The sequence below is a fragment of the Glossina fuscipes genome, unplaced genomic scaffold, assembly GCF_014805625.2.
Source record: "Glossina fuscipes isolate IAEA_lab_2018 unplaced genomic scaffold, Yale_Gfus_2 3, whole genome shotgun sequence".
Lineage (NCBI taxonomy): Eukaryota > Metazoa > Arthropoda > Insecta > Diptera > Glossinidae > Glossina > Glossina fuscipes.
Genome location: NW_023998417.1, coordinates 12,902,729 through 12,930,158, shown reverse-complemented (window position 1 = coordinate 12,930,158; position 27,430 = coordinate 12,902,729). Strand labels below are relative to the sequence as shown.

General features: G+C 34.7%; 5 protein-coding genes across 9 annotated transcripts; 3 read left to right on the top strand and 2 right to left on the bottom strand.

Moving 5' to 3' along the window:
• Nucleotides 1-149: 149 nt before the first annotated feature.
• On the bottom strand, nt 150-3,965 carry LOC119634949 (coatomer subunit gamma). 2 transcript variants are annotated; one of them, XM_038029393.1, is made up of 8 exons: nt 3,798-3,965; nt 2,867-3,522; nt 1,689-2,805; nt 1,448-1,629; nt 1,134-1,308; nt 886-1,071; nt 655-807; nt 150-593 (listed from the first exon to the last, which is right to left on the bottom strand). In XM_038029393.1, exons 1-8 carry the CDS (start codon nt 3,832-3,834, stop codon nt 463-465), a joined length of 2,637 nt encoding a protein of 878 aa, XP_037885321.1. In that variant the 5' UTR covers nt 3,835-3,965; the 3' UTR covers nt 150-462. The 2 variants fall into 2 exon arrangements, with proteins under 2 accessions (XP_037885321.1, XP_037885322.1); XM_038029394.1 differs by having other exon boundaries at nt 151-593; nt 1,695-2,805.
• Nucleotides 3,966-4,421: 456 nt separating this feature from the next.
• On the top strand, nt 4,422-6,556 carry LOC119634711 (NKAP family protein CG6066). The gene is made up of 2 exons (XM_038029035.1): nt 4,422-5,674; nt 5,740-6,556. Exons 1-2 carry the CDS (start codon nt 4,521-4,523, stop codon nt 5,912-5,914), a joined length of 1,329 nt encoding a protein of 442 aa, XP_037884963.1. The 5' UTR covers nt 4,422-4,520; the 3' UTR covers nt 5,915-6,556.
• Nucleotides 6,557-7,498: 942 nt separating this feature from the next.
• LOC119634681 (Y+L amino acid transporter 2) lies at nt 7,499-11,620 on the top strand. Of its 2 annotated transcripts, XM_038028977.1 has the most exons (8): nt 7,501-8,422; nt 9,140-9,384; nt 9,451-9,719; nt 9,812-10,012; nt 10,069-10,218; nt 10,740-10,820; nt 10,873-10,969; nt 11,051-11,620. In XM_038028977.1, exons 1-8 carry the CDS (start codon nt 8,004-8,006, stop codon nt 11,110-11,112), a joined length of 1,524 nt encoding a protein of 507 aa, XP_037884905.1. In that variant the 5' UTR covers nt 7,501-8,003; the 3' UTR covers nt 11,113-11,620. The 2 variants fall into 2 exon arrangements, with proteins under 2 accessions (XP_037884906.1, XP_037884905.1); XM_038028978.1 differs by lacking the exons at nt 10,740-10,820; nt 10,873-10,969; nt 11,051-11,620 and adding an exon at nt 10,331-10,692 and having other exon boundaries at nt 7,499-8,422.
• Nucleotides 11,621-12,990: 1,370 nt separating this feature from the next.
• On the top strand, nt 12,991-23,323 carry LOC119634342 (carbonic anhydrase 2). Of its 3 annotated transcripts, none has more exons than XM_038028426.1 (7): nt 12,991-13,072; nt 19,670-19,782; nt 19,850-19,940; nt 20,221-20,492; nt 21,982-22,132; nt 22,888-22,967; nt 23,028-23,323. In XM_038028426.1, exons 1-7 carry the CDS (start codon nt 13,069-13,071, stop codon nt 23,202-23,204), a joined length of 888 nt encoding a protein of 295 aa, XP_037884354.1. In that variant the 5' UTR covers nt 12,991-13,068; the 3' UTR covers nt 23,205-23,323. The 3 variants fall into 3 exon arrangements, with proteins under 3 accessions (XP_037884354.1, XP_037884353.1, XP_037884355.1); XM_038028425.1 differs by lacking the exon at nt 12,991-13,072 and adding an exon at nt 17,515-17,978; XM_038028427.1 differs by lacking the exons at nt 12,991-13,072; nt 22,888-22,967; nt 23,028-23,323 and adding exons at nt 17,515-17,978; nt 22,498-22,863.
• Nucleotides 23,324-23,414: 91 nt separating this feature from the next.
• LOC119634343 lies at nt 23,415-25,257 on the bottom strand. Its single transcript, XM_038028428.1, has 6 exons — nt 24,960-25,257; nt 24,801-24,893; nt 24,586-24,742; nt 24,386-24,519; nt 23,599-24,325; nt 23,415-23,532 (listed from the first exon to the last, which is right to left on the bottom strand). The coding sequence occupies exons 1-5, from the start codon at nt 25,081-25,083 to the stop codon at nt 23,973-23,975; spliced, it is 861 nt and encodes a 286-aa protein (XP_037884356.1). The 5' UTR covers nt 25,084-25,257; the 3' UTR covers nt 23,415-23,532; nt 23,599-23,972.
• Nucleotides 25,258-27,430: the final 2,173 nt, after the last annotated feature.

Sequence of the window (27,430 nt, the reverse complement as noted above, 5' to 3'; positions counted from 1 at the left end):
CAAATTTATTTTTTCATTCATTTTTATTACTCATTAATTTATCTCATTATTTATCTTATGGTCTCTAAGTAAAATGCACATTACATACATATACAGAGAATATGTTTTGATGCTTTTTTTTTTTTTTAAATACAATTCAATTGTTAAGAAAGTTTTCATTTATATAAAAATCTTCTTTAACTTCGTTTCTTTTATATGATTACACAATACAAAATGAATGTCTAAAGTATTTTAGATTTTGGGAAGAAAACAAAAAGAAAAACAAAACACATAGGAGATAGGCCCAAGAAGAATACTTTTTTCATAATATCAATGCATTTGGAGCGTTCGCTAGCAAACGGACGCTATTTAAAATATGTACTTGCAGGGCCTCCCTGTGATCAGTTTAGAGAGTGTTTAAGCGATTAACATGTAAACCTTCATATTTCTGAGACAGAAATCGAAGTTCTCTAAAAGTGAGTTCTATCCTATAGCCGCAGTAACTAGTTCGGCCACATCTGAATCTGTGGTGCGTACGGTCAATTGCATGGTTACACCTTCGGATAGAGCGAGCTTAGCACGCACCAAAATTTCTGCACCGCCTCGAAATGTACCTATGAGAACATGACAACGTTTTAAAAGCGAAACCTCAATAAAAAGGGACCGCGATATTACCTGAACACAACAACGTGTGCGTAGCTGCACCTTCGGGTACCTTTTCTGAGAGATTAGCTGGTCCCAAACCAAGGAATTTAATGATTGTATTAACAGCGTCCTGTAGAGTCTGGACAGCAGATAGGGAGTATGTATCTTCAGCTTCAACCCATTCTAAAACAAAACAAAAGAAGAAAAATAGAAGTTTTTCACTTTATTTACCAAACGACAAAAAAAAGGTTTAAATATTACCTTCGGTATCGGCAGCATCCCAAACAGCTTGGAAATTGCTTTTTTTCGTTTGCTGTATTTGATCAGCGACAGTGATTTCCAAGTCTTCCAACATGTATTCATCGTCATAACCATCGTCGGAATCAGGAATTCCCGTAGAGGGATCACAATCTTTCACCACAAATCGTAAAGTAGCTCCGAATGTGGCTACAAAAATTGGGTCGAATTTTTATTGTTACTCTAAAAGACGTTCTTGTTTATTTACTAACCTGCTGAACTATTCACGTCTTGTGGAAATTCAACAATCACGAATGTAGTTTGTAGATCATTATATAATAGCTTCGAACAGGGTATAAGATCTCGTATCATAAAACCTTCCGGTAAAGTTAGTTCTACTCGAACGTTCTCTAATAGCTGATCGGATAAGGTATTCAAACAGTCAAACTGCAAACGGTGAATATTTGAAAATAGTTGGATAGCGGTCTTGAGAAATTTTGCAATTACGGAAGTGTCGCGAGTTCTCTTTTTTTCGCAAGTAGAACTTCACCTTAAGCTTTACTTTATTTACAATATTCAAGTTTACCTGAAAAACAATATGGCTGGGGAATATATGTTTTACACATTGGACTGTGTACTCGGTTTCACTCTCTGTCAGTTGTATAGGTCTGGTTGTGCGATGTAAGGTTCCGAGCGCTTGAATGCCTGGTATTTGAGCAAGATGGGTTGCACTTTCTTCCTCAGGTGTAATTTTCGGTAGACGAGGCGCTGCAAGTAAAACGGAAAGTGAATAATTATTTAAAGCCTTTTCAATTTCAATAAAATACATTTACTATTTGTAATCAACATCGCTTCGTCCTTAATTTCCTCCTTAACTATGGTAGTTTTCGGCACAATAGATATATCGAACGATTGACTACAATCGCCGTTCAAATGGTCTTGTAAGGCTTTTTCCAACAAACCCACTGAACAATTCTCTCTTTCGACAATGTAGTGTTTGTAAAGCTCCTGATTTTTCGTCTGCAAAATGTGCAAATAATAAGTGGCTCTGTCGCGTACTTCATCATCGGGATCCATCTGACAACGGCTCAATAGAACCAAAATGTTATTCAATAGAGATGGACATGAAGCACCAAATTGAGCCAAAGCGGCCACAGCTGCAGCTCGCACTACTGGGCTTTCTAGTATAACTCGATTGTAAATGAATCTTATGTATTTTGAAGGGGTGTTGGCGAAGGGTCCCTCTTTGCCTAACAAATGCAAAATGCGCACAGCCAAGGAGATATGTTCGCAGTCTTCTATAAATTCACACAAATGTGAAAGACCAGACTCCTTGGCATCGGCATTCTCTTCAATAATGGTAATAATTGTGTCGACGATTGATGTTTTATACTCTAGGCCACCTTCTTCACGCAACATGCCGCTCAAAAAATTCATAAGCACAGTGTGTTTGCGCGGATATTTACTGCAAAGGGAACATATGGCTTGCACAACGACTATCTTAAATTCATCTGAAATTTCGGCCACAAATGAAGAAATTTGTTTCATTAGACGTTCTACTGAAGACTCTGCGCCAGTCTTCAGTAATGTGGTAATGGCCAAAGTGGCTACTGATCGATTGGAGTCAGCTATAAGACCTTCCAAATCTAAATTGCAAGTGGTAACAGCAGCTGGGTGTGTCATGGCCACTTTATTGAGCGTACGCACAGCGGCAAAACGTAGAGTGGCCTTCGGAGAACTACAAAATAATTGAAGTATGGAGAAAGCTGGCGACAAAACACGTGCATTAGTGTTCTTCAAATTAACAATAGCATGAGCCGCTTCATAAATAACCATTTCGCTTTTATGACGTAAACAAGATTCAATAAAAGTGAACATAGGTGATTCAGACATCTCATCGGCTGAGATATCTTCTTCCTCAATAAGTTTGCAAGCAATTCGAATCTAACCAAAAATAGATGGAATATTTATTTTGATTCAGAAGATAAATATTCAATATACTTACCAACATGCAAACAGCGTAAGGGCTTTTCATCGAGTTACGAGTCAATTTATTAACCAGTTTCGTAACGGCCAAGCGATCTGATTTTCTTATGTGATAAAGTAGACCTAGGGCGTGGTATTGAACCATAATGTGATCGCTATTTAAAGCTTCTTGTGCTTCATTAGCCCAACGTTTTACGACATCGCCAGCAGTTGTACCTAATCTCAGGGAACTAACTAGAGCCGCACACGATACAGCAACATTCTTATCTACAATACATTGCTTCATGTAACGTTCAACACCTTGCAGCATTGTATTATCAGTAATACTGCATAGAGCACGAATAGCTGCAGCTCGATATAAATCCTCTTTACCGGTCATGTCTTTCGTTAAAGAACTGGTAACAATGATAACATGTTCGGCGATAGATGACAACTCCTTTATGCCCAAATAAACCATGCGACGCAAAACTACATCCTTAGACTGAAACAATTTGGTCATGGCAAAGAAGCATTCAGTAGCTTCTCTTGTACCCAATTGTTCACCCTGGTTGATCAAGTATAAAATCTTGGTCAGTATATGTATACATTTGCGAGGATTAACTGGTGTGTCATTAAACGCTCGCGTTTCTTGCAACACTGATGTTTTTTCGAGATTTTGATATATATTTGTGGAACCTGTACAATATTTGCATTTCGTTAATAAAGACATGCTCAAAAGTACACTTCAATTAAGAGTGACATTTTAAGCACATATAAATAAATTGAATATCATCTGAATATTGAGACAATCATGACTGCTACCAGAAATGTATTACAAGTGATTAAATACTGGCTTTATGGACTAGTGATCGTAAGTAATTTTTTATACTCTGATTTAAGTATGTGTATATATGTATATATTCAAAGTAAGTACCACAGCATAAACTAGTCGATTAAATCAAAAAACTTACCCTCTTCTTCATCGTCTTTCTCACGGCGGAAAGCCATTTCTAATAACTATGAAATTTAAGATGATATTATTGAAAATTTCTTATTAGGATAAGTTTTACTTTTTTCTTGCGATTTGTCTATCCAGGATTTCTGAAAATTTACACGTCACACGCAGATCACGTAAATGTCAAATCAAATAATGCTGCCAAATTTTTGCATGTATTTAGAGTTGTGATTATTGTGTGCATTTATACACAATTTATGCGAATGTATATTTTATACATGCCAGTTTTTTAAAATCGTGAACAACGGATTAAAAACAATAATAGTAATAATAATAAGGAAGCGCAAGTGTTCAGAGAGAAATATGTTCAGTGAAGTGATCGCAATTTAGAAATTACCTAAGATTGATTCTAATGAAAGCAATTAACAGTCAGCGCATCATAAACAATATGAAAAGGCGTTGATTATTTTCCATAAATAAAAAAAAAAACATAAATAGTAGAGAAAACAACTTAATATATACAAAATTATTTCCTTTTCCGAATGAGATATATATCTTCTATCTATGGAAATCATTTGTCCGATTAATTTTTTCTAAAAATTACTTAAAGGAAATCGTATAAGATTTTTCTAGTAACGTCAATGGAAACCGAGGCTGGCAACTCTTAGCCTTCTTAAATAAAAAATAAAGCTGTGAAAATTGTTGAAAATATACAAAATTTTCCTCGTTTTTGTTAAAAATGCACTCTCCTCATAGATCAAATGATGTGCGCAATTCACTTAGAGATCGGGTACAACATTCTTGTTCGCGTGAAAAAGAAAGACAATTGAAAATTAAGCCAAGGCGGTCAAGAAGCGTATCAAAACCCTATTCTGGACATAGTAAAAGGAGTCGGAGCAGAAGCGTAAGGAAATCAAGGTCTAGGTCAGCACATCGAAATCATCATAGTGTCAGCCCTGAAAGATGTCAACGAAGTCCTCGAAAAGAAAATGGTAATAGAAATAGTTCTCGTCATCGAAGCTCCGACCGCCAAGAAAGGCGATGGCCGCACGACAAGTATCGAGAAAATTCAACAAATCCTTTCCGAGGAGCATCAGATAATTTTACGCCCAGTGAGGGCAAGCCTTTTGGTTATAGATTTAGAAGCGGTTCAGTTCGGAACAGTAAGAATGACAACGAAAAATTTTTAAGAAATAGGCGAGAAGAGCGCGAGATTATAGGCGCTGAAGGCTTCGAAGACGTTTGGAACAAAAGTCCGATTCATCCCGAGATCTACAGCGATGATGACGGGGATGAAGTAAAATTGCTAAAACATACATATCAAGGGCCTAAGAAAAAGAAATCTAAAAAGTCCAGCAAGAAAGCTAGTAAAAAGAAGAAGCACAAAAAACTCAAAAAGACGAAGAAGCAAAAAGACGCCTCTTCATCGCAAGATTCTTCAAATGACTCATCTTCTGAAACGTCATCGTTTGAAAGCTCTTCAGAAGACTCGGACAGCGAAACAGGGAATTCGGATGAAGAATGGGTAGAAAAAACCTTGGTTTCCTCAAAGAAAGTTAAGAAAATAAAAAAACTTAAGAAACTTAAAAGACATAAGAAAGCTAAGAAACATAAAGATAGCAATCGCAAAAAAAACATAAGTTTATCGGGGCCTAGTTGTTCGAAGGCAATCCAGAACATTGCTTTCAATGAAGAAGAATTTGGTCCCACTTTGCGTCATACAAGTGGATTGAATCAGAAGGATTTCGGTCGCGCACTGTTACCTGGAGAAGGTGCTGCGATGGCCGCCTACATAGCTGAAGGCAAACGTATACCACGACGCGGTGAAATCGGATTAACGTCGGAGGAAATAGCAAATTTTGAAGCCGTTGGCTATGTTATGAGCGGCAGCAGGTAAGTGTCTTGACTTACTAAACATTGCTTGAAAACTGATCTTGTTTGAATCTTATTTTAATTAGACATCGTCGCATGGAAGCTGTGCGTATACGAAAGGAAAATCAAATCTATTCTGCAGATGAAAAACGCGCTTTGGCTATGTTTAGCAAAGAGGAACGTCAGAAGCGAGAAAATAAAATATTATCACAATTCAAGGAAATGATAAATTCAAAACTTAACGCTAAGGAAAAGAAATGAAACCGAGAATTGAGTTTAATATTTAAAAATGAACCATTTCCAAACGGTCTCATAACTATTAAAAGGAGTGGTGAGGTATATGTGCAAGCTGATATTGTGTATCTGCTTACAAAAAGAAAGCAAAAAACCTCTTTATTTTGGGAGGAATATATATTATTTACACTAAACCTTTTCTGAATTGTATGTGCGTGGCTATGGATTAGCTGTATTTCCACGCAGAAAGCCTACATAGATTTTATGACAGTTTATAAAAAGGCTTTAGCAACAATTCATTTAGAAACGTTTTTATTAATTTGAAATTACGTAACGGTATTATTTTTAAGAGAAAATTGTATTTGACCTTTGACACATTTGGAGTTAATGTATGTAAAGAATGGGCAGCATTTTATTAGATGTGGCCATACCAGTTTTTGATGACGGGAGTTAATCTGCTAACGACAAACATCTAAATATCCATGCAAACTTACGGCAATTGACAATAAGTAAAGTGGAGTAGTACCGTGATTGCAGAACGAAATCATCGTATATAATTCAAATCTCATTTCTAAAAGCTTAACTGTATTTTGTGACTAATGACACTAAAGAATATATGAAATAATTTGCTATCCTGGGTGGAAAATTTTGCTCAATTTCCCTCATCAATGAACGGCTTTTATTACTACAGAAAGATGTTGATTTAAAAGGAGCGTTGGCTTACGTTTCCCGCATTTCAAGTAAAGCTTATCTCTCGATATGTGTTTTAATTATATTTACTATTGCTATTACCAACGGAAGTATACATAAAGCGGCTTATCTTCTAGTGGTATATGATATGTGATCTTGGGAACAGTCTATCGATAAATTCTATACAATTGTGGCTTGTGGAGTTCTTGCGTTTCATTAATACTTTTTGTCATTTTGCCTGAATCACCCTCTTCTCTAATGATGAAAATGTCCTAAAATAAGAAATAAAGGGTAATAAATTACTTTATTAGAAAATAAAGTTTTTGAATTGCATTTTGGGATTTTTGATTAATTTTGCGCAAGTCAGTGTGTTTAAAGTAATTCAACTTAATGTCAATAGCAACCAGCCGATAATGCAAATGTTCTAAGTGAATAATCCTCAAATCTCATTTAACAAATTCGAGGAAAAGATACCTACCGCTTAAACAGATCTGAGAAGAAAATATCTCATTTAACATGATCGAAGCGGTGCAATGCCATCAACGAAGCGCTATCAATAGCTTCGTTGGCAAGGGCAGTTGGAGGCAGAGTTAAGCCAAAACGTCGCTGGAGTGACGGTGGAGGAGCGATGGGAAAAACTACGATATATTAAGGGGTATTTGAGGCGGCAAGAAAGTGCCGTGACCAGAAAAAAGAAAGAATCGGAAGTGATTTTTTGATCTCATCACTATTTTATCGTTAGGCTAGCAAAAATGTTGAGCGATTCTTTAAATTAACGTAAAATACATAGTCATATGTAATCAGAATTCAAAAATTGAAAAAAGGAGCTGATGTTAGCAACACTGGTTCTATTTATTTGCAGAGTAGAACATGTGGGGAAAAGTATTGTTTATAGTTAAGAACTCGAATATCGTGTACAACGATGGATGGAATTTCGGTACTCTGTAATAAAAATGTATAATTTTATATTTTGTTTATAAGTTAATAATAAAAAGTGTCCGTGGGGAGAGTTTTAGAGAGAGAACGGGAATTGCATTTACTAGTGTTAATTAAAGTGTTTTTCTTCTGTTCAGTTAGAATCTTCTCGAGTTATTTCAGTTTTATGTGGCGATTATCTAGCTCTAGGGCAAAAAGGAGCTGGTGGCAAAGTTTACTCTACAAGTCTTCCATTCGTTATGAACCGTTATGCCTGAAAAACGAAGCAAACCAGCAACAAACTTTGTAAAAACAACGATAACAAGTAGTGCAAAATTTCAGTAAAAGCCGGCACTTTTAAATTGCAAATAAGAATATAAATAGCGTGCAGAAAAGCGATAACAAAAAGAAAGATAATAAATAAAAAAGTAGAAGACACGATATAAGATAAAAAAACTCCCAGTTTTTACTTATACAGGGAATGAAATTTGGGTAAACACGGTTCAAGGAAATGCTGTCACCTACCAGCGAAGGAATGTTGTTAACGCCTACAATCGAAGCAGGAGCTTCAACAAGTGCTCGGACAACCGTTGAAGCAACTGATGGAAAGATAAATGGAGATTCGAGTGATAGCGCAGTCCAAATGAAGAAACGTTTAGGTTTATTGGAAGGTGTAGCTATTATTCTCGGTATTATAATCGGTTCTGGCATCTTCGTGTCACCAAAAGGAGTTATACAAGAAGTCGAAGCGGTCGGCACTTCTCTTATTATTTGGGTAATGTGCGGCCTTTTATCGATGATTGGGGCTTTGTGTTACGCCGAGTTAGGTACATCTATACCCCAATCGGGGGGTGATTACGCTTACATTTTAGAGGCATTTGGACATTTACCTGCTTTTCTCTTTCTTTGGGATGCCATGATGATATTTGTGTAAGTTTCTTTAATTAAATACTCTCCAAACTCTGATAACTTTGTAAATTAAAATCAATTAGCCTTCGGTAGTAAAATGCAACGCAATCGCAAAATTTTATTGTTTCTATGGAATTCATTTGCACACATGTATAGTTGTGTACTCACTGACTAATCCCTCTTTTATATCCAATATTTATTGCCGATGTATGCATAATTGCTTTATGTATTTCTATGTGACCTTCACAAATGCACATAAAAAGATGATATGACGTTTTCTTCTGCGTAAGTAGAAAGTACAAAGAAAAAACAATGAATGAAAAGCAAGATCATGAACTACTTTCAAAATAATGAAGACGTTCCGATTCTATCATTGATCACAATTCCTGAAGTTGTCGGAGCGGAACTTTTCGAGTTTTTGAATGACAAACGAATTGATTTCCATTAACATAATATGCATCTAATAACTCGGAAAAGTTTTACTACAAAATTTGAAAATCCACTTGAATAGTAGAAAGGGAAAAGAAGTCGCATTTAGATAAATTTTTATTGGGAAAGACTAGACCAAACCTAATGATTGTTTAAAGGCCGTTTACAAAGAGAGCTTTGTTTTAATCCAAAAAATGCAAAATTTCTTCCTATGCGTTTTCCAAATACAAATATAAATTAAAAAAATGATGAACTTGAATCAAAAGTGATCCTCTCAGGTCATATTTTCTTTTGCCGTCACTATTACAGACCTACGACAAACGCTATAATGGGTTTGACATTTGCGTCGTATGTACTACAACCGTTCTTTAGCGGCGAATGCAAGATACCTGAACTTGCAAAGCAACTTTTGGCCGCCGTTACGATATGCTTTTTAACATATTTGAATTCCTACTACATGAAGGTTACTACAAAAATGCAGAATATTATAATGTTCACAAAAGTGGGAGCCTTACTGATGATCATTGTTATGGGTATAATATGGATGTTGTTGGGTATGTTATAATCAATTAAATTTTTTAATATGACATTATTTTAAAAGTTCTCTGTCTTCATTTAAGGTAATGTTGATAACTTTTACAAACCTTTTGATAATACGGAAACTGATCCTGGAAAATTCGCAGTAGCATTCTATTCGGGTATATTTTCATATGCTGGCTGGAATTATTTAAATTTTATGACTGAAGAACTGCAAAATCCTTATAAAAATTTACCCAGAGCTATTTATATATCACTGCCTTTGGTTACAATTATTTATGTGCTGGCAAATATGTCGTATTTAGCGGTATTAAGTCATAAAGAAATGATGGCTTCCGATGCAATAGCTGTGGTACAGTATTTCATTCTGATTGTTTGAAATTCTTCTTAATTTTAGACCGGGTTGGAGATTAATTGAAATGTTTTTATTTTCATTTTTTTTAGACGTTTGGCGACAAAGTATTGGGTGTTTGGTCCGTTATCATTCCAATTATGGTTGCCATTTCATCATTTGGGGGTCTCTCCGTACATATTATGACATCTTCTCGGATGTGTTTCGTTGGAGCGCGCAACGGGCACATGCCAGCTTTATTGGCGCATATCAATGTCAAAAGTTACACACCGCTGCCATCCCTGTTTTTCCTGGTATGAATCAAATTAAGGCAATGGTGAAATTTATTGGTATTTTCTTTCTTTCCCAGTGCATTTTATCAATTGTAATGCTGGTCTGTGGTGATGTATACGTCCTGATTACTTACAGCAGCATTGTGGAGTCGTTTTTTATTATGTTGTCTGTGTCGGCTATATTGTATTTTCGCTACAAAAGACCAAATATGGAAAGACCGATTAAGGTAAATTAAATTATGAACGATATGTTTAGTCGTGGCGTCAGGCATGCGTTCTCATTCCGCCTATAATACGCAGATGAATCAATAATGAGAAATTTTTATGTATTCTTCCAAGTCTAAATTTCATCGCTTTCATTGCTTTCATCGTTTTATAACAATCAAACAATATTTTTTATAAATAATATGGACTGGCGGAAAGAAGTGACAATGGACAATACCGCGATATTTGAAAAACTGTCAATCTGATCTTGGTTTTCAAGCGACTTTGACGCGGCTTCTTCGGTTCCGCTTCAACTTTTGTACGATATACGCTCGAAATTAGTCATCTATTGTGCACGGAAAAAATTCGTCGGTTTCTCGTTGACAAAATGCAGTTTTGTAGTTTTCATCCCAAACATGGAATCTCAGTACATCTTCAGTTTTCTTAACCTGTCGTCGTCCTTGTCATAAACACTAACATCTGTTTGTTTGTCACAAGAACTTGAACGGTAGAGTCATTTGAATTAATTAAATTTCACTTTTAGGTTTCCTTGTGGATTCCCATTGTTTTTATTATAATATGTGCCTTTTTGATTATTGTGCCCGTATATGTCGCCCCATATGAGGTAATAAACATTTTCACATCTTATTTCACTTTTAACATTTTTCGTCTATTAGGTAGGCATGGGTATATTGATCACATTAGTGGGTATTCCCTTTTATTATGTGGGAGTTGTATGGAAGAAGAAGCCTCAATGTCTACTTAAGTTTACAAGTAATTTAAAGGATTTATATATTTGTATACATATAGTTGTAGTAAGCAGAAAAAATTGTTTTTACGTATATTTCTTTACAGCCTCTGTTACTCTACTGTGCCAAAAGCTGTTAGTATCAGCTAAAGAAGAAAAGGATGATTAAAGTATCTGGTTTATGTGAATAGAGAGACCAAAGTAAAAAAGAGTTTATGGTGACTTGTGCAATATTGTTTCAGTTTATTGATCATTGCTTTTATATCCGTTATCGGTTATTATTCTCTTTAAGCTTGAATTCAAGTTTAGTGTGAAAGCAAAAATAATTTATGTTCTTAGCTTAGGTGCCACTAAAGTTATGTCGAATGTTATTATCATATTTTTCCTTTATACCGAAGTCATATAATATATATTTTTTAAATTAATTTCATATAAACAATTATAACTGTTAAAGACTATTTTGAAAGCACTCTTTTTGTAGGCCAGTTTTTTTCCTATGTAGCTATAGTTTTTTATGAGCCTTGCAGTTTACACATTCTGCAGTAGCCATGACAATTTAAAAGTTGAAATATTTCATTATGAAAGAACAGTTATTTTCATATCAAAATTTAATTATTTAATCATCCATTAATCTACTCGCTTGAAACCATTGTCGCGCAGTTATTGCTTACAACTTTTATTTAATATTAGTAATTAAAAACTTTTCCTTTGAATCTAATTCACATAGACGTGTGCGTGTGTGTGTTATAAATGTATACATGTGAAACGCATTTATATTTTAGATCAGTCTTCTTTAAGTGTTAAATATAATAAATTTGAGCATTTTGTTACTGCATAAAAAACTGATTTTTACATTTATTCCTTATCTTGCTTACTAATTTAATTAAAAGGGTTCGCCATATACATATAGTATACTATCGACGGCAGACATGGTTAAACCGGCCTGCTTTTTTACGTTGATCAAGAGTATATATATATATATATCTATATGGTATGATATGATATAAAAAACATACGTAGGAGGTGAACGTTCTGATATCTAAAGCAACGTTATGAAAATTGTGTGATTTTATTTTATTTTTTTTTATGAAAATCAAAGTAAATCTCTTTTGGCTTGTTATAACTGGATCCGTAACAATTGGATTTGTAACAATTGCTTCCGTAATTAAGCTTTAGAACTACGATATACAATCGTTATATTAATTGTGAACAAATAAATCGCTAATTTGCTTTGACCGTGCTAAAGCATTGATAGCACTGTTTCATTTTATCACTGCTTCAGTTTGTGGAAAATTTTATTGTGTGCAACAATGCAAATTTTCGTAAATGAATGGACTTTTTGCAATAAAAAGTTGTAGAGGAGGTCATTTGAAATTTATTCGCGATCCTTAGCGACACACTTCATCTTCTTTTAACGAAACGAAATCAGATTAAAAATAGAAGTTAATATTTAGAAGCGGCGTCCATGTGTTTCTTTGCAATGAAAAACCGTTAAGCATATGCCTTTGAGAATTAGATTTGGGCTCATTTTAACTGTAGTGAATAAAAATTTTTATTTTATCGCGCCAGCTGTTACTTTGTCTGATATGTTTGCGAGATTATTTTTCGTATTTCTTTTAAGTAAGCTTGCCGCCATTTTGTGCTTTAAAAGATGAGAAAATTATTTAAAACAAATCTGCCTAAGTTCTTTAATTGATCGAGGAGGAAAAATAGTGTAGTATGTGATTAAAATTAAGAAAAAATGATAAGTGAAATAATGAGCTCCTTATTCACGATATTAATTCTCGACATTAATTCTGCATTTAGTTTTTATTTTTATTTTGCCTGATATGTTGCCGAGGTTATTTTTTGCATCTCCTTTAAGTACGCTTACCGCCATTTGGTGCTTTTAAAGATGAGAAAATTATTTAAAATAAATCTGTTTCGAGTTTTTCATGCGATCGGGAAAAAAAGAAAATAGTGCACTAGTGAATGTGATTAAAATTAAGAAAAAATAATAAATTAAATAATGAGCCACTTATCAATAGTGTTAGATTTCGGCGTTGATTCTTATTGCATTTAGTTTTTAATTTGATGTCAGATTCTGGCTGCACCTCCAGCCGAAAGGAAATGTGTGAAGAGAAATATGGGTAAGTGATGTTTTATCTTTGCTTTTTTTTGTGATTAAATTTACGAATTTTATATATATCTTGAATTATGTTTAATTAAGTCACATAAGCGTAGACTTTGGAAAAGACCTTTAAAGGTTGATGAAAGTTTTAAAGTGTTCTTATTCGAAGGTAATCATGGCATGGAAGTTGATGAAAGTTCCAAGATGATTCTCATTTCTACCCATAAACGAAAGAAGTACGCATGTCGGAAATTCTTTTACGATACTGATCAACTTTACAATGTCTGCGTAATTGTCTGTCTATATGTCTTTCAAGTCCTGTAAATGCTTCTAAGATATTAATTGCAATAAGAAAAATGATAAGACTCATATAAAAATTGTATGTAAATGATAGACAATTTCTTGTTACAAACGGAACGACAAGTAAAGCGTATATATCGGAATAATGGGTACAAAAACGCTTAAGTGATGGAAATTTTAAAAGAGTCTTTAATTTCACATTTTGAATGCAGTGGAATGAAATAAGTTTATTGAGCGCTTTATCTTTATCGGCGAAGTAAATTGATTTAATAAAAACATTGAACGTATAATAAGTTTGCTAATCAAATCAAAAAATATATATTTATCTGTTTTTTTAATGGGTAAAATGTATTCGACTATTATGTAGTGCCGTTCGCTTTCTTTCAAAGTTTATTATATCGGACATGAAACGCTTTACATTTATTCAAGTTATTTCATAGAATGTCCTCTTGAATAAAGTGTTTAATCGTTTCCATGATAACAAGAATGGGATACAAGCTTAATATTGCTTTGACGTGCACTTTGAAATAAATAAGCGCTAAACGAAAATTGTCCAATTACGAATTTTAAACTTTCCTTAGGCCCATTCTATACCTCCCAACAGGTCAATAAAATTGCAAACTTTAGAAAAAGGAAACATACGAAAGTAATTTATATTATTCTATATTTCTTGCTTCACTGTGCCATACCTTTTGATTAGTTTCCAAGATCAACTAGACGGCCGACCCTAATTGCTAAATAATCACACGTAGATAAGAAGATTAGGTTCCATCGAATTAATATTCGCAAAAGTCTTGCTTGATTTTCAGGCGTGACTTCGTCATAATTAATGAGATTTTTTTATGACACGATTATTCGCATTAATTTATGTACGTGTTGTCTTCCTAGTTATGTAATTCGTATTTTTAGAACGCTTGGTGTCAATAGTATTTCTTTTCATAACATATTTTGGCTAAAATACATTAAATATTGAAACTGCTTTCAGTATATTGTTTATTATTCGCTCGAAGAGTTTCAGTACATTTCGCTTAAAGAATTCGTAATTAGAGAATATTTCATATTACGTCCAAGAAAGACATGCGGGAATTCGTTATTTGTCTAAAGAAAACCAAATCTATAAACGGAATTATACTTAGGATGGAAGTATGCGCAGTGTTTGGTAGATATTTATTAGTAGTCTATAAACTTCTAGCGAAAAAACACACTGGAATGTCATTAATGAAAATTTATATGCGCAGCAGAGTTTTTTCTTCTTCTTCTCTAACGAAAAAGTCCCTTTTAGCTTTTTATGATTTCATAGAGCAAGTGAGGAAGAAATGAGAAATGTTCCTGTTTCACCAAAGGAGATGGTATATTTGTTTGGGGCACTCTATAAAGCATCAAATTCTGAATTGATTTAAGCACGTCCTTCTGCCCGATTGCCTGTTTGCGTAATGTTTATGACAAACTCCCTTCTGGTCTAGCAAATCGCCAAACTGGTTAAGGGATAACCACACGGACAATGTAAAGTAAGTTTTGGGTCCATCGGTTTTAAAAAGCCACAAAACACAGTATCGGATTTCATGATCATTACTTAGAAACTTCAGTTTTAATACAAAGATAAAAGATTCGGCGCCAGGTGAATATTATTTTCTTATTTGTTTTGTTTCTTATATCATTCAAGCCGTGGTCGCCCGGGGGAGAGAGCCTTTGTGAGCACTTCCTGCCGCCACTTTACCTACTACATCAAGCTTCATTCGCTTTCTTCGCAAAACTCGATTCCTCATGTCGGTGGACCCGACTTCTCAAAAACAAATGCTTCGTTCTTATCAAAATTTTGATAGATTGAATATCCTTTAGAAAGATTTGATACTCGTAGACTGATTCTGGACGAGAAAGTTTTTTCTTTCGTTACAAGTTCCTTTGCAAGGCAATACGTGGAATAGATTTTATCGAACATTGTCGTTTTACTTACATTTGATTATTGATGCTGGCATAAGTCGATGTTTTGCACGAATTGAGGGGGGGAGGGGGGCGATATACTAAGGATATTACTATCAGTTTAAGCCGAAAAAGGTTTCCAACCTTTTATTTGCGTCAATTTCTTATTGAGTTTGCGGTTATTTTTACACATATGTATATATCACGCGTCTGTGTACGTTGAAAATGAGCAATAAATTTAAGAATTTATGTGAGACATAAAATCTATTTTATTATTTTTTGACATTGAATTAATGAACCGGAGGTGTTCCAAAAAGAGGTGTCAAACAAAATACATTTTTTAAATGGAAGTCATATTTTCCCTAATTAAGATATGAACTTAATTAAGCCTGCTTCGATAGCTTATTTCCATTAGTTTGGAGAAAGTGTGCAACGGTGCATAGTGTAAGCCAGGCGATCATTGGTGTCAATAACGGCGGCAATTGTTTTGAAGAATTGCAACAAGAGAGAGAGAGTAAAGAGACAGTCGATCATTTGGTTTTGTCTTAGTTCAGATTGTATGGATTTCAAGTGGATGATTGCTTGTTATCAGGATTAGATATAAGAAAGTGAAAATGATATCGTTCAAATGATTTGTAGCCATGAATGAGACTTGGGGGGGGGGATAACCCCATATCCCTAACATTTTGCATCGGAAAAATGACAACCTGGCTTGAACCTGTTTGCTCAGTAGAAAACGAAATTTTTTATTGTCTTCAAATTGGATCTAAACCGGCGGAACGTGAATTTGCTGAAGAAGAGAGTTTTTGCTTTTGGAAGAATATGACTCACCGGAACTTGCGTTGCCTAATTAAAGAAGTGGCTAATATATTATAAACTAGTACAGTGCCCATTGTATTCACAAGTTCTGCCTCCTTTGGCTTCTTGCCTTCCAAAGGTACAAGGAAAATATAACCGGGGCCGCCTTAAAGGAGGATTCTGAAGACCTTTTAAAAAATCACGTGACAACTTCATCAAATCTACACAAATTTCATTCAGTTCCTTCTGTTTAGTTGTTAGGTCGCGAAATTTCTGAATGTACTGGTATTTGTTTAAAAGTTGTTTGCAAAAGTAACTCCAAACGACATAGTTCGTCAAAACGTACGCAGTTTTGCGAATCAAATTCTGAATCGCCTTAAGCTTGGCAACAAAAGCAATAGTGGCCCTTGCAAACATTGAAAAATAGACCAAATTGGTTAGAGGGCGTGCCTACAATACACCAAAAACTGAGAGGACTGTTGTTTTTAAAAGGAAAAAAAATATTGGCCTTCTTTGCCCGTTACTTGTAATCTTTATATTTTATGGAGCTATAGAATGCCTTTATGAAGATGGAAAAAGAAAATCCCGTAGCCGATATAGTAGAGTATCGGCATTTCTTACTTTTCAAAGCGGTGGGTACAGAGGAAGGATTCCGTCAAAGCGAATACACAAAGGCAAAAAAACACGTACCCCACACACGTTTGAGTTGCAGTTGTTCTGGTTACTGATTATATTGAACGGAGCGTAAGCTGCGGCTGAGTATAGTGCATATTGCAAGATATCTAATTAAATTCTTCGTTACATAGATTTACGTTATTATTTGATCACGAAGATATGATACGAAGGGGTTGTTAAATCCTGCAAGTCCTCAATGCGGGAAAAGTCAATTTTGAAATATAAGTTCATCTTGGTACACCTTATTTACTTGCATATATTCACAGTTATGCAGATTCAATGTGGTTTACTAGTTAATATATATATGTATATATATATGTGTGATAGCTAATTACAATTTTAGATGTTTGTAAATTTGAAAAGTTGTCTTGGTGGATACAAAGCCAAGTTTCGCGACTTATCTACGAATATAGAACACCTTTAATTCAAGTCGTTAAAAATATGTAGATGAGGTAAACAAATAATACGCTAACGCGAAGCATAGATAGCGAGATATCAGACATAAATTTATTGTCGCATATTTTTTTAAAAACCAATATTCGCAGCCAGCTGTGAAGAGCTCTACACCTCTTCTACACATTTTCATATAAATATATATATATTTTTATTTATACCTACCTGTCTGTATTCGTATAATATTTACTCAAATATTATACAATTGTCAGTAAGTACTTTATGGCATAATTTTTATTATACCGCACTCGCACTCGCACTCGCACTCACACTGCGTCGCCACCATAATAGAGCTTTGCTGTGCTTATCTTATTGGCTGTTTTTTTTTCTTTCTTTTTGCGAAATTTGCACGTTCAAGTAACATATTCGTCCGCATAACATCGGACTGGCTATTAAAATGTATCGCGCGAATGTTAGAACAATCTTCCATCGGATAACTAAACCTTAACTAAATCTTGTCCGTAAAGGTGCTTGAGTTTGTTAATAGCGCAACGCCACTGGCGCTCTCTTCATTGTAAAATCTCTTTAATTATTATTAAAGAAAGTGTGCCTTTTTAAATACAAACAAACACACGGATATCTCGCTGATATTCAAGGTGTTTGATAACCAGACAATAGTTGGAATTAATTGTGAATTGAAGAGATCTTCGAAGAGATCTATTTCCTTCGATCTAGTCATTAATAAACGCAAAGAATGCTTAAGTGCGTGAACAGGTATACGGGATCTCTGCAACAATTTCTATTAATTTTTATTATCATCAATTTTACAGCTAAACAAGGTGAGACATACATAGAAAATGGGAAAGCTTTTCCCAAGCTTTTCCCAATAAAAACAGAAAAAAAAAAAACCTAATCAAGATAATGTTAATTAATATAAACACTATTTGGTAACAATAACTAACGTTTTTTTATATTGAAATTGACCGGTGTTTGTGCGATCATGTGATGTAACGCTTGCTTGGCTCATATGCTTATATTGAAGTGTTTTAATGTGTGCACTCAAGTTATACAGAAATATGGAAATCTGTATGGAAATCCATGAAAGTGTCCGCATGAATACGTTGATACCAGTAAAGGTGAATAAATATGAGACGATTTCTAAATTAAACGCGAATTACATTTTCGGGGAATATTCTATGCAGCTGAAGGCAATTAGTAAACCCCTTTTTTTTACTTTATTAACAAGTACGACGAAGAAAGAAGTTCCTATCCCTAGGATAAGAAAAGTTTGTTTTATTAAAAAAATTAGAAGATCAGTTAATAACGTGATATCCTGCAGCAACGGATAACAGTGTTTGAATTTTGTTTGTGAATGAAGTTGATTTAAAGTGAGAGAGAGCACATGTTTGTTCAAATTTCCGTGATTTGAAACTTTTGAAAAAATGAAAAGACGGAATGAAGAGACAAAGTTTGGTTTCGCAGCCAAGGATATTACAAAGATCAAGACAACAAACATCAAATTGTGTTTTTATTTTTTCGAAGATTAATGTTTTTTTAGTCTGTTAACTATGATCCATTATATAGTGACGAATGATGTGAAAAGACGAGGGGGGAGGGGGAATTTAATATTAGTAGTAGTACGAATAGTACTTTAAGGAATGTCCCCTGTTCGCCTAGCACGGTGACGGTCGGAACGAAGTGAGGAAAAAGAAAGAGTTAGGAAGGATAGCATAGGAAGGCGGCCACAGCCTAATGGGTGTATGCTTAATCGGTAACACTCCCTATAACTATGACTAAAGTAAACTTTAGGACTCGTGAGATTTGAACTCGCGAACACTGATTCGCTAGTCGCCATTCTTACCCATCAGACTATGCATGCATTGACATTGACCTAAGATTGCCTTATTTCTGATGGAAAAATCGACATTTTCATTCATTAAAACATGCGTTCCCTTTTTTCTAATCATACACAGGCGCGGCGACTAAGCGTTGTTTTTATCTCAAAGCGAACATCTGGCACTAGCATGAATCCTTCATCAACGAGGTTTAAACTCGACAATAATCTTGCGGAAATTTCCCTGTTATAAGCAACAACGGCCTAACAGTCCTCTCTTAAAAATTTTTTATTGTGTATTTGCTACTAACCTTTAAATATTTAAACTCCTTTTTTTTGCAATACATACATACACGGCTGTGAACCTTGGTAAATTGCGTTATTCTCTCAGCGCTCCTTTTTCAAAGTTTTGAGTTCTCTAGGCTGTGACTATGATGTAAATCCCTCTGGTAAGATTTGGGTGAGGTAACGGAAACCCGGTTCGATTGACTATAGCACGTTTCGCATTTGATTATTATTAAGACCTATTGACACACATTAGTTATTATTTCATGTTGTTGTTATTTGTTTTTGTTATAACTAATTAAATTAAAGGGACTATAAATTATCTTTTTTTTTTGTGAGGAAACTTTGTGCCGTCTATATGTGTATTTGTAAAGTAATTTTTTTTTTTTTTGCTTTTTTGAATAATCGTAGCGATAAGTGGGTATCGTTTCGGATATTCGGAATCAAATCAGAAACGTTGGGCACGTCATCATGGTTATTGTGCGGGCAAAACGCAATCACCCATAGCTGTGAATCCTGCAAGGGTACGTTTATGATGACATCATACGCAGAAGGTTCTTGCAATAAACATTAAATTTTCATAACTCTTAGGCAATATCACTGCATATGCCCGCTGTTGATATGATTGGTTATCATAATCTGCTTCCGTATCCTCTAAAAATTATCAATAATGGCCATACAGGTATTGTCTAAAACGTTACTCTCTTCATTTTCTTTACAAAATTGTATGCTTTTACAGCGATTTTTTTTCATTATAAATTTCTCTCATATTTCTCAATCAGTCCCAGCACTTTTAATCTGGCTATTAATCTAATTTTCTTTTTTCTTACCTCTTTTTGTGTTTTGCTTCGCTTTTGAAGAGTCAGTCAGTCAGTCAGTGCATTGGGAGATATTGATTTCTTTCTATTTTTTTTTTTGCCTTTTTTCTTTTGAAATTTTCTTTCCCTTTGTATTCAATACAGTATCAATTGCGATACCGAAATTGAGTGAAGAGCAATTAGGGAAAGGTGAGTTCATGCCGTATACAAGCGGGGCAAAGCTGCCGGGTGAATTTGAAGTGGAGAGCATTCACTTTCATTGGGGTGACAAAAACAATCGAGGCGCTGAGCATGTCGTTAACGATATTCGCTACACCATGGAAATGCATATTGTGCATCGCAATCGCAAATATTCCAACTTGACGGAGGCACTCGGTTATACGGACGGTGTTGCTGTGCTGGGTTTCTTTTACAATGTGCGTATTATATGATTTTTCTGTTCTTGTTTTGGAGTAAGTAAGCAATTCTCGAGTCGATATGACCGTTAGGTGTTTTTATTTGACATTTGTTTTTTTTCTTTCTCTAAATCACTTGCACTTCGATTGAATTGATTCTTGACAGTAAGTTTTATTTCAACTCCACGGTCGCGTGTAGTTGCATTGGTAAATTCTTGTTTCCACGAGCAGAGCTTATATATATGACATCTAAAGCACAACTACATGAAGTTTCGAAATGGGATTAGATCGGTTTGCATTGGCTTTAAATGCATGTCTAAAAACTATTGTATATCATTTCGTAAGAAATTGAAGTGATCCTTTAATTGGGCTCAGTCTTCACCTGGACAGTCTTTATGACAAAGTAGCTGCGTTCCATTCCATTTAAAATCTAAAGAGGCGTTCTATTTAAATATTTACCCTTTTCCTTTATTACATAACAACAATTATTACAACAATTAAAAAGTCAAAAGATTATCGCACTTGATTAGGATTTCATACTAAGCAAGCATAGACAGACGTTGTTCGTGGGCACATGGGACAAAGAAAGGGAAATATTTAGCTCGCTTTTAACGACAGATAAAACAGAAGAAAAGAGGAAGATTTTGAAGCAACAAAACATGCGAATATTATTTAATAGAAAGACTGCATTTAAAAAACGTATTGACCTTACAGTAAATAATAATTACACCTTTTGTGCACAATAAACAACACAAATTAAAGCTAGTAGTCACCGACTATTCATGCGACACACTATTCACTGAACATAGTTCTTTAGTTAGTATTTGTCATATAACTCCAAAACCTCTAGTGGCATATAAAGGTTCTCTTCTTTTTTTTCGCGACCTCTTTGTAAGGAGAGGAGATACGCAAAATAGACGTTTCAGGTCCAAAATCAGCATGGCAAACGTCTACATCACAGGGCTCTTTGTAAGAACGTTTATATAAGAGAGGGTTACAAAATGGTTTCCGGCCAGTGCCGTTTAAATTTTTCTCGTTCAATCCGTATTTAACGCCAAAATATAGCTTATCACCGATTTTTGTACAACTTTCATATATTAATTACATTTGAAAAGTTTTCTCTTCAAAATGCAGCAGAAGGTTATCGTAAAACCTGTCTGATAAAATCCAAATTTCATGAAAATTTGCTCATGCAGATTGAAGAAATCAATGCACAGACAGACAGACATGCTTAACTCGACTTCAACTGAAGTCTTTTTGGGCGTTACAAACTTAACGCATTCTTAATACACGTCGTCGAAGGTACGATAACGTGAACCATTATCCGGAAATGTCGAAAAAAACATCAGGTAAAAAATACAGATCTATTATGGATTTGAGGGGTTTGAAAGTGGTTAAGATCTAAATCGAAGCGTGAGAAGGAGAATATTGCATATATAGTTGTAAGGGTGTACCATAGGTTTTTCGCGCTTTAAACCGCAATTTTTCTGTGCCATTCTATCACTTGCAGTTGGATGAAGACGAAGGACTTGGTTTAACAGCAATATCTCGTCATTTACATTTAGTACCAGAAGCGCATAACGAGGCTACTTTGAATGTTACTTTTTCATTATCGTCACTCATCAACGGTGTGGATGTTGATAAGTTTTATACATACAAAGGTAAGTTGGAGGAATTTATTGTAATCCATGGGCGAATTGGGCAAACCTCAAATTTAATTACCTGTAGGGACAACATGTTAGTAATATGTCGTATCATACATAGATAAAATCAATCAAATGATTGAGTAATGGGATGAACAAAGAAAATCGGGTGTAGTGTTATACTTTAATTAGTTATCATACACTACGAATATCAGCAATAAATAGAAATAGTAATTAAGGGTAATTATTAAAGCAATTTTTTGTATGTGTCTGTAGGATTTACTGATTTCATTCGTTTTGTACTACAAGCATGCATAGAGTCAGCAAATGAATTGAATTTTCCAAATGTAAAGAGCTATAGTTTATCATTTCGATTCCGACAGAATCTCCTTCTCCGAAGAATGTTCTTTACTCTAGAAGAACGGTCCGAAATCGTCAGAAAAACATGTGGACTTCCCTTATAAACGATTCTGTCTCAGTGACAACGACCGCTTGATTCGTGCAATTATAAGTCTGGGTTTACTCCTCGGCCTTTTCAAAAACATCTAAGAATTTTGCTTTTGTTAATGCATCGTTTGAGAGCAGTTTGCGATGAACATAGTAGATGCGCGACTTTTAAAAAGAGTCCTATTTTCTAAACTTACTTTCGAAATACATCCAGTCTTTGAAATTTGGGATTGAAGCGAGCCATTAACACATGGACAGAAGGACTAATTCTTACTAAGTAACTCTAATTCCAATACATTATATAATAATTATTGTCTTCTTAAAAGGTTCGTTAACAACACCGCCATGTTCAGAGGCTGTGACTTGGATTTTATATCCTGATCCCATACCTATCTCAGCAAAACAGGTTTAAAGAAAATTTTTGCTTTACTTTTTTTTTTTTCCTTTCAATATTTATTTGCCATAGATATCGCGATTTCGTCAATTATATGACGTTGAAGAAGGTGCACTGGTCGACAATTTCCGGCAATTGCAACCTTTAGGTAATCGGCGTATTTTTATGCGTGTTGGTCACACACATCATACAAACATACAAACCTTGATCTCCGAAGTGGATTACAGGAAATGGGACTGGTTTCATTAGGATAAATTAACTACTGAATCACTTAAGTAAAGCATTTACAACGTCTTGCGAAAGGTTCAATATTATTGGCTTTTGCATATCTCCTAGTGTAGGTGATGATCCCATAAAGAGTGGAATGGGTTAATAAATCTGAAACTAAATTAGTTACAATTCACTTGAAATTTTTTTTTTTTTTTTAACCCAATAGGAACGCTTACGATTAACCGGTTGAAATATGAGTTAAAAAATTTACATTTTCGAGTTACACCCTTTCCGTCTAACGATCGAGGACCGCAAACTGAAACGTTTCTGTGGTTGCGTTAAACGTGGTTATATAATGCGTTTTATACTGAAAATAGATGAGACAGGACTGTCGCAGTGTCTTCCTGATGATGTATTTTTTCGTTTTTCTTACATTTAGTTATGCATCAAATAGCTTTGCCTGTGCACAGCTTTAGCAGACATGCTTCTTATTGAGATTCGCAGAGACGATCAAAGAGCTGAAGTAATCTTGAATACTGGCCATCGGAAAGTTTCCAACTGATGCCGATTTACAACGCAAAATAGTTATTTACCTTAGCTGCGCAACAACAACAATAATGATAAGTCCTAACTATAGTCCCTGTCGATCTATTCATCAATCAGTTCTTTTGGATTTTTTAAAATTATTATTTGAAATTTATAAAAGGTTAACATGCTTAGGCTCAGGTTAAAGTAACTTCCAATGCATCTGCCAGGAGGAGGATTTTCGTGCCAAGGTCGAGGAAATCTTATGTAAAGTAATTGTTACTATAATGTATTTGAAGATATATTTTCGTGGAATTGCTTAGGTGTGGGAATATCTTCTAGAAAATATTTAGCTGGTATACGTAAACATATCTTATGAAGTAAATCAAATGTTATTTGGTTCGTAACATTGGTTGTGGATGGGCGCAGAACTTCGAAGAATTCTCGCCAATTTTCATTGATTGACGTGAGGATGCTTCGTTCCAAATCTTTGTTGCGACCGCCGAATAAATTATCAAATTTTGCCTTCAATTTGCCAATATTTATATCGTTTTGGACTTTAGTGACATTATAGAAAGTGTAGCCGTCTCTACCGAATAAGTCAGTTTTGATAAGCGTTGTTATGTTGACATCCTCTGAAAAGAGATTTTAATTCGTTTCACTTGGGGAAATTTATAGGCGGCGACAGAACTTGCCCAAATCAATGGCCATTTCCCCTTCTGTCTTCAAAGACAGCAGCAAAATGCGTCCATCTAATTTGTAGTGACCCGTTAGTCTCAGTTCAGGCATATGCAACTTCAGCAGAAAACTAAGATCGTTACGATGAACCCTGTTTGAGAAAATTGACGAAATTCAGTGCGAGGTTAAACGAAATTGTTGCAACAAACGAATCAACCTGCTCTCTACGACCTGCACTCTTGACATATCTTTAATTATCAAGGTTGACAAGCCAATTAGGATGTTTACTGCCTCGGCGCCATCCTGTTTGAAGGCAATATCGTTTAGCACGAGAGGATCTAACGAGCCAATTACATCTCTAAACTCAGGCACACCTGTACTGGATGTCCATCAAATATGTGTCAAGTTTGAAAAAAATTTCATTTTCCTTACCTTTCATGATTTCCTTGACAATTTTTTGTATTGCTTCAGTAGAACATTTTGTTAGATCCGGTTGGCTAAGTTTGCAAGATTTCATAAACGAAGCTGCAAAAGGTTGTTTTTATAGGAAAAAAAAAAACCAAAAAACGAAAACTAAAGTAATTTACTTACGTTTTTCTTTAAAATAATCAAAGCTATTCGAACGTTTCACAGCACACATCAGGACGAAAACTAATAGAATTATTTTAGAATAAAGAGCATTTGAAGATACCAAGTTATTAGTTTGTTGTTGCATTTTCAAACTTTTTTTTGCATACAAAAAAAAAATTATTATATTTTTTAAAATATATTATTATTATCTTATGTATGATAAATGCCAAGTTTAATTATTATTCTAGCATCTATGATGTTATCGTTAGCATCTCGTATAGCGAACTGTATATAAATAGGTTTTGCGCACTTTGTTTTATAAGATTTGTAACGGAAGTTAAGTGATATAATTTCCATTAAATTTGCAGTTAAAGTGTTTTTCCTCTTTCCAACAAAGTCGTTGAGTTTTTTGTTAGGTCAAGAGTCAGAGAAAGTATTAGAGCGAATATTGAAAACCCCTTGTCTGAACTAATTTTTGAAAAATCTCACAATTTGAACAATGGATTGGGAAGTGATCTCTGCTAATCGTCCACATGGCTTCAGTGAAGTCGGGAGCATCTCGTCTTTATCTCTATTCTGTTCATATCACTTATATCTATCTGTAAGACTTAACGAAATCAAAATTTAATATTTTAAAGTCATAAAACTTAATTAAATAAAGTAAATAAATAAATGAATTTGAGTTAAATGTATCTTTATTGACTTTGAAATTACAAATCGGTGTAAATAATTCGCGAAGACATCAATTAAAACCAATTTTCGCCTCTAATGGTAATCAAAAGCTTTCCTATGCGTTCCGCCTAGAAAAGACTCTACTGCATATGTCCCTGTCCTATGTCTCACGATCAGAAGCTTAGGATTGCACAGATGCAAGATTGGCTTCAAAATGTGTTCAGTACTTGCTTGAAATTACATTACAGTCAACCATTTGAAAGACATGGGCGAATTTACTCCACGATGGTTGCAGACGTCTTCATATCATACTTTATGAATGTAACTATCGCAGTTGCATACCCTGAACCCTGTGCGATAGCTAGCTTATATCAAGGGCTTTGGGCGCCTTGAATCAAGTCGCCGCGCTCAGCAAACACATAAAACCTCTGAAGAAGAAGAGCAGCGACGACCATATGCACGTGGTGAAAGGAAGGTAAAGCGAAAATGCCTCCTGCTTTATGCTAGTGCAAGGAAAAATCTTCCCCTTTCGCTGGTCGTGTGTGTGTAAACTTTACAAAACATCGAAATTGACAACAAACTTGTACGCCTTAAAAGTAACGTAAATTGCGTATTTATCTGATCACTTTGTAATAAAAGAGTAATCAATAGTGTTTATTGTGAAATTTAACAGTGAAAAAAGCTTACTGAGGTCTGATTGATTTTACTGACGCAATGCCTATCAATGTGTCTGTTTAAATGGATTTTTATTATTATTATTATTTTTATTATTTATTTCATTTAAATCCGCTGACATTGCTCAGTATTATCTTCTTAGAGATGTTTATCGATTATACCGCTTGCTTCAAACTTATTCCCTATGGGATCTGAGGTCAGAAAAAATGGAGCTTTAGCAGGGAGTAGCGAAATCAATTTTTTGGACTTTAAGGCCTACTTTTCTTTATATAGAACTTGGTAGAAGTGACAGCGGCAGATAATACAAAGCAATTTCCTCCACTAAGAGTTTTTAGTCTGCAATGGTAAGCTAGCGTTAGAACATGAGGTTTTAGCACGTTAAGCGACTTTTTTAAGCTTCCTAATCTTTCATAGTTGACATCCGTGCAATGCAATACAAATGGTATTAAATAAATCGCTAAAATGCATAAATAAAGCATAAAAAGAAGAAGAAAAGATTAAGCGAAACTTGCACTTGATATAATGATGTGTAATGATTTCTATATAGGCTTATAGCAAGTAAGCTTTCGATTTTGAATTAGTTAATTTTTATAAACGTTTTTAGTTAATTATATGCTATTAAAACAATTAACAATTAGTTAAACTGTTTCTCTGAAACGACTTTCAGGCCATGCTTACATCGTGTTGCAGGATCTTTCAACACGTGCTGTCACTTTAAATTTAATACACGTACGACTGTTATCATCCCATGAGGGCGTTAGATAAGTGGAAGGCTTGATACATGCTTGAATACATCACTTTTTTTTAGGAAAATTGATGATGATACTCATGACCGTCTGTCTCGATATGTAAACACGTAAATCTGGAACGTGTCTCGGACTCTTAAAATCCGAAAGACATGGTCGAGCTAGTTCCCTTCCGCAGCAATGAGTGACATTTTCATGAGGAGATCATGGACCTTTTGCACCCTAAATTTAATACCGCGTATATGGACGACGTCTTTAAGACTCATAACTCAACCCTGAGAAGTGTGCTTTGCTTATAACTAAATTCCTGAGTAAATCAATCCCGAATATCAGACTTGCAGCGTTTTCTTAATAACCTTGAATTCCATAGGCACAGTGTGATTAATCAAACAAAAGCAA

What these genes read in the sequence shown, in the direction of transcription:
- LOC119634711 (XM_038029035.1), top strand. Translation starts at nt 4,521, where the DNA reads ATGCACTCTCCTCATAGATCAAATGATGTGCGCAATTCACTTAGAGAT. An exon ending in TATGTTATGAGCGGCAGCAG is followed by an intron (nt 5,675 to 5,739) that starts GTAAGTGTCTTG and finishes TATTTTAATTAG; the next exon opens with ACATCGTCGCATGGAAGCTG.
- LOC119634949 (XM_038029393.1), bottom strand. Translation starts at nt 3,834, where the DNA reads ATGGCTTTCCGCCGTGAGAAAGACGATGAAGAAGAGG. An exon ending in GTTGATTACAAATAGTAAAT is followed by an intron (nt 1,630 to 1,688) that starts GTATTTTATTGA and finishes TTTTACTTGCAG; the next exon opens with CGCCTCGTCTACCGAAAATT. An exon ending in CCAGCCATATTGTTTTTCAG is followed by an intron (nt 1,309 to 1,447) that starts GTAAACTTGAAT and finishes CACCGTTTGCAG; the next exon opens with TTTGACTGTTTGAATACCTT.
- LOC119634681 (XM_038028977.1), top strand. Translation starts at nt 8,004, where the DNA reads ATGCTGTCACCTACCAGCGAAGGAATGTTGTTAACGCCTACAATCGAA. An exon ending in GATGCCATGATGATATTTGT is followed by an intron (nt 8,423 to 9,139) that starts GTAAGTTTCTTT and finishes TCACTATTACAG; the next exon opens with ACCTACGACAAACGCTATAA. An exon ending in TATATGTCGCCCCATATGAG is followed by an intron (nt 10,821 to 10,872) that starts GTAATAAACATT and finishes TTCGTCTATTAG; the next exon opens with GTAGGCATGGGTATATTGAT.
- LOC119634342 (XM_038028425.1), top strand. Translation starts at nt 17,894, where the DNA reads ATGCTTAAGTGCGTGAACAGGTATACGGGATCTCTGCAACAATTTCTA. An exon ending in TATCAATAATGGCCATACAG is followed by an intron (nt 19,941 to 20,220) that starts GTATTGTCTAAA and finishes TATTCAATACAG; the next exon opens with TATCAATTGCGATACCGAAA. An exon ending in TACCTATCTCAGCAAAACAG is followed by an intron (nt 22,968 to 23,027) that starts GTTTAAAGAAAA and finishes TATTTGCCATAG; the next exon opens with ATATCGCGATTTCGTCAATT.
- LOC119634343 (XM_038028428.1), bottom strand. Translation starts at nt 25,083, where the DNA reads ATGCAACAACAAACTAATAACTTGGTATCTTCAAATGCTCTTTATTCT. An exon ending in TGATTATTTTAAAGAAAAAC is followed by an intron (nt 24,894 to 24,959) that starts GTAAGTAAATTA and finishes AACCTTTTGCAG; the next exon opens with CTTCGTTTATGAAATCTTGC. An exon ending in GTGCAGGTCGTAGAGAGCAG is followed by an intron (nt 24,520 to 24,585) that starts GTTGATTCGTTT and finishes TTTCTCAAACAG; the next exon opens with GGTTCATCGTAACGATCTTA.